The sequence below is a fragment of the Buceros rhinoceros genome, unplaced genomic scaffold (assembly GCF_000710305.1).
Source record: "Buceros rhinoceros silvestris isolate BGI_N320 unplaced genomic scaffold, ASM71030v1 scaffold2428, whole genome shotgun sequence".
Lineage (NCBI taxonomy): Eukaryota > Metazoa > Chordata > Aves > Bucerotiformes > Bucerotidae > Buceros > Buceros rhinoceros.
The window spans coordinates 16,513-18,111 of record NW_010424897.1 but is presented as its reverse complement, the minus strand read 5'-3'; the positions used below and the strand labels follow the sequence as shown (position 1 = coordinate 18,111).

Here is a 1,599-nt window from a genome sequence, read left to right as displayed (position 1 = left end):
CCTGCTGATGTATAAGCTCCCAGTAACAGCACAACTTTCACTGCATACCCTCATACTGCAAAGTGGTGAGTTTCCTTATGTAAGCTCACATGAACACCTCTCTGTTTGACCCTGAGGATCAAGTCAAAATTGAGTCATTCTGACCATCAAGTAACCTCCAGGATCTACTGACAGCTGCTTTTCCAGGCAAATTTACAGATTCGTAGGGATTTTTTTTTAATTTCAGTTGGATTTTATGTGTGTTTATTTTGATGATGTCCCAAAAGATTGTGAAGTTACCAACTTAAGGCTTCTCCTGATCTCTCCTGTTAATGAAAACTAAAATGCTTGCTGTATTTTAATCATGTGCTAATTTTCCTTTAAATAGATCTTAAGCCTTTCAGATTATCTCTAAGCACCTCTTAGCACACAGATATTTGATACAACAGCAGGTGATCAGGCATCCTGGCAGAGACACTTCATGTAGAATGCTCTGCTGGTACAAGGGAAGATTGAAGGCACTGAAGGCGTATGACAGGACTGAGTGGACTGACTCCACGGAATTGGAACAGTTGTCTGAGGCCTGAACATGCTGAAGGCAAAACAGAGTAGAATAGAGGAAAAAATAAGCAAGAAACAGGAGACTACGAAAGAGCATGGTGGTTTCTTTCTTTCTGGAAGACTGCTACGCAAGCTTACTCCCTGGGCTTTTATGAGAGATTATTAGAATGAGGAACACTAATAGCAGTGAGTGTTTGAAAAATTACAGATTTTTTCACACAGATAATTGATATAAATTACTTTCTGGATTGAAAACGTAGATTGCCACTTACTGAGTATCTGCCTTCCACATCAGTTCCCATGACATTTCTCTGCCATTTCAAGCAGGTGTCATTAAAAATCAATACATTATTGAAAGTTTCCTTTACTGTAGAGACAGTAAAAAAAGGGAACAACTTATTACAAAAAGTTCACCTTCTACAACTTAATTGAATATGAGTAGCTGACAAAAAATAAAAGGTTTTTGTTTTAATTATCTTCTGAGAAGGAGGTAGAATCTCATTTCTTTCTGAATGAGCAATCACAGTAAATAAAGCATAAACATTTTCCAGAGAAAATGGCTTTTCAGAAAAACCCAAGCACCCTATTCAGGAAATCAAGAGAGGATTTATTCATCCAGACCTAGGGAGATTATACTGACAGAAAGATCCAGGGGTTCCACTTCTAATGGAAATAAAGTTACCATAGAACAATATGTCACAGTTGGTGCCCTTTAGGAAAAAACATGTGAGAAAAAGCGTTTCTGTGGATTCCAAAGCCAATTATTTCTGAAGGTTTGTCTCATCAGAATTACAATGTCTGAAGGCAAGCTTAAAGTTTCCATGACCAAATTACATAAACCTGCTGTTAGAACATGCCTCCTCTACAATTACTGAAAAACTGCCAGAACACTGCGCATCACTGCTAAACACAGGAACATTATCTACAACATTTGCATCACGTGGGTTGAGTATCACACAGCTCAGGAAGAGGGAATTGTCCTACAGGCCAAAAACCTGTTCAAGACAAGGAGTGGAAACTGGTAAGCACTGTACTATGGACTGGAATGTATCCAGGAAT

At 38.4% G+C, this 1,599-nt stretch overlaps 1 protein-coding gene across 1 annotated transcript in view; it reads right to left on the bottom strand.

The window, feature by feature from the left end:
* SUSD1 (sushi domain containing 1) overlaps nucleotides 1-1,599 on the bottom strand; it is a gene marked incomplete at its 5' end in the record, with an annotated part of 39,656 nt that overhangs the window by 22,455 nt on the left and 15,602 nt on the right. The window contains 1 exon segment of the mRNA XM_010140930.1: nucleotides 813-907. Within this exon segment, the coding sequence (XP_010139232.1) occupies nucleotides 813-907 (95 nt within the window).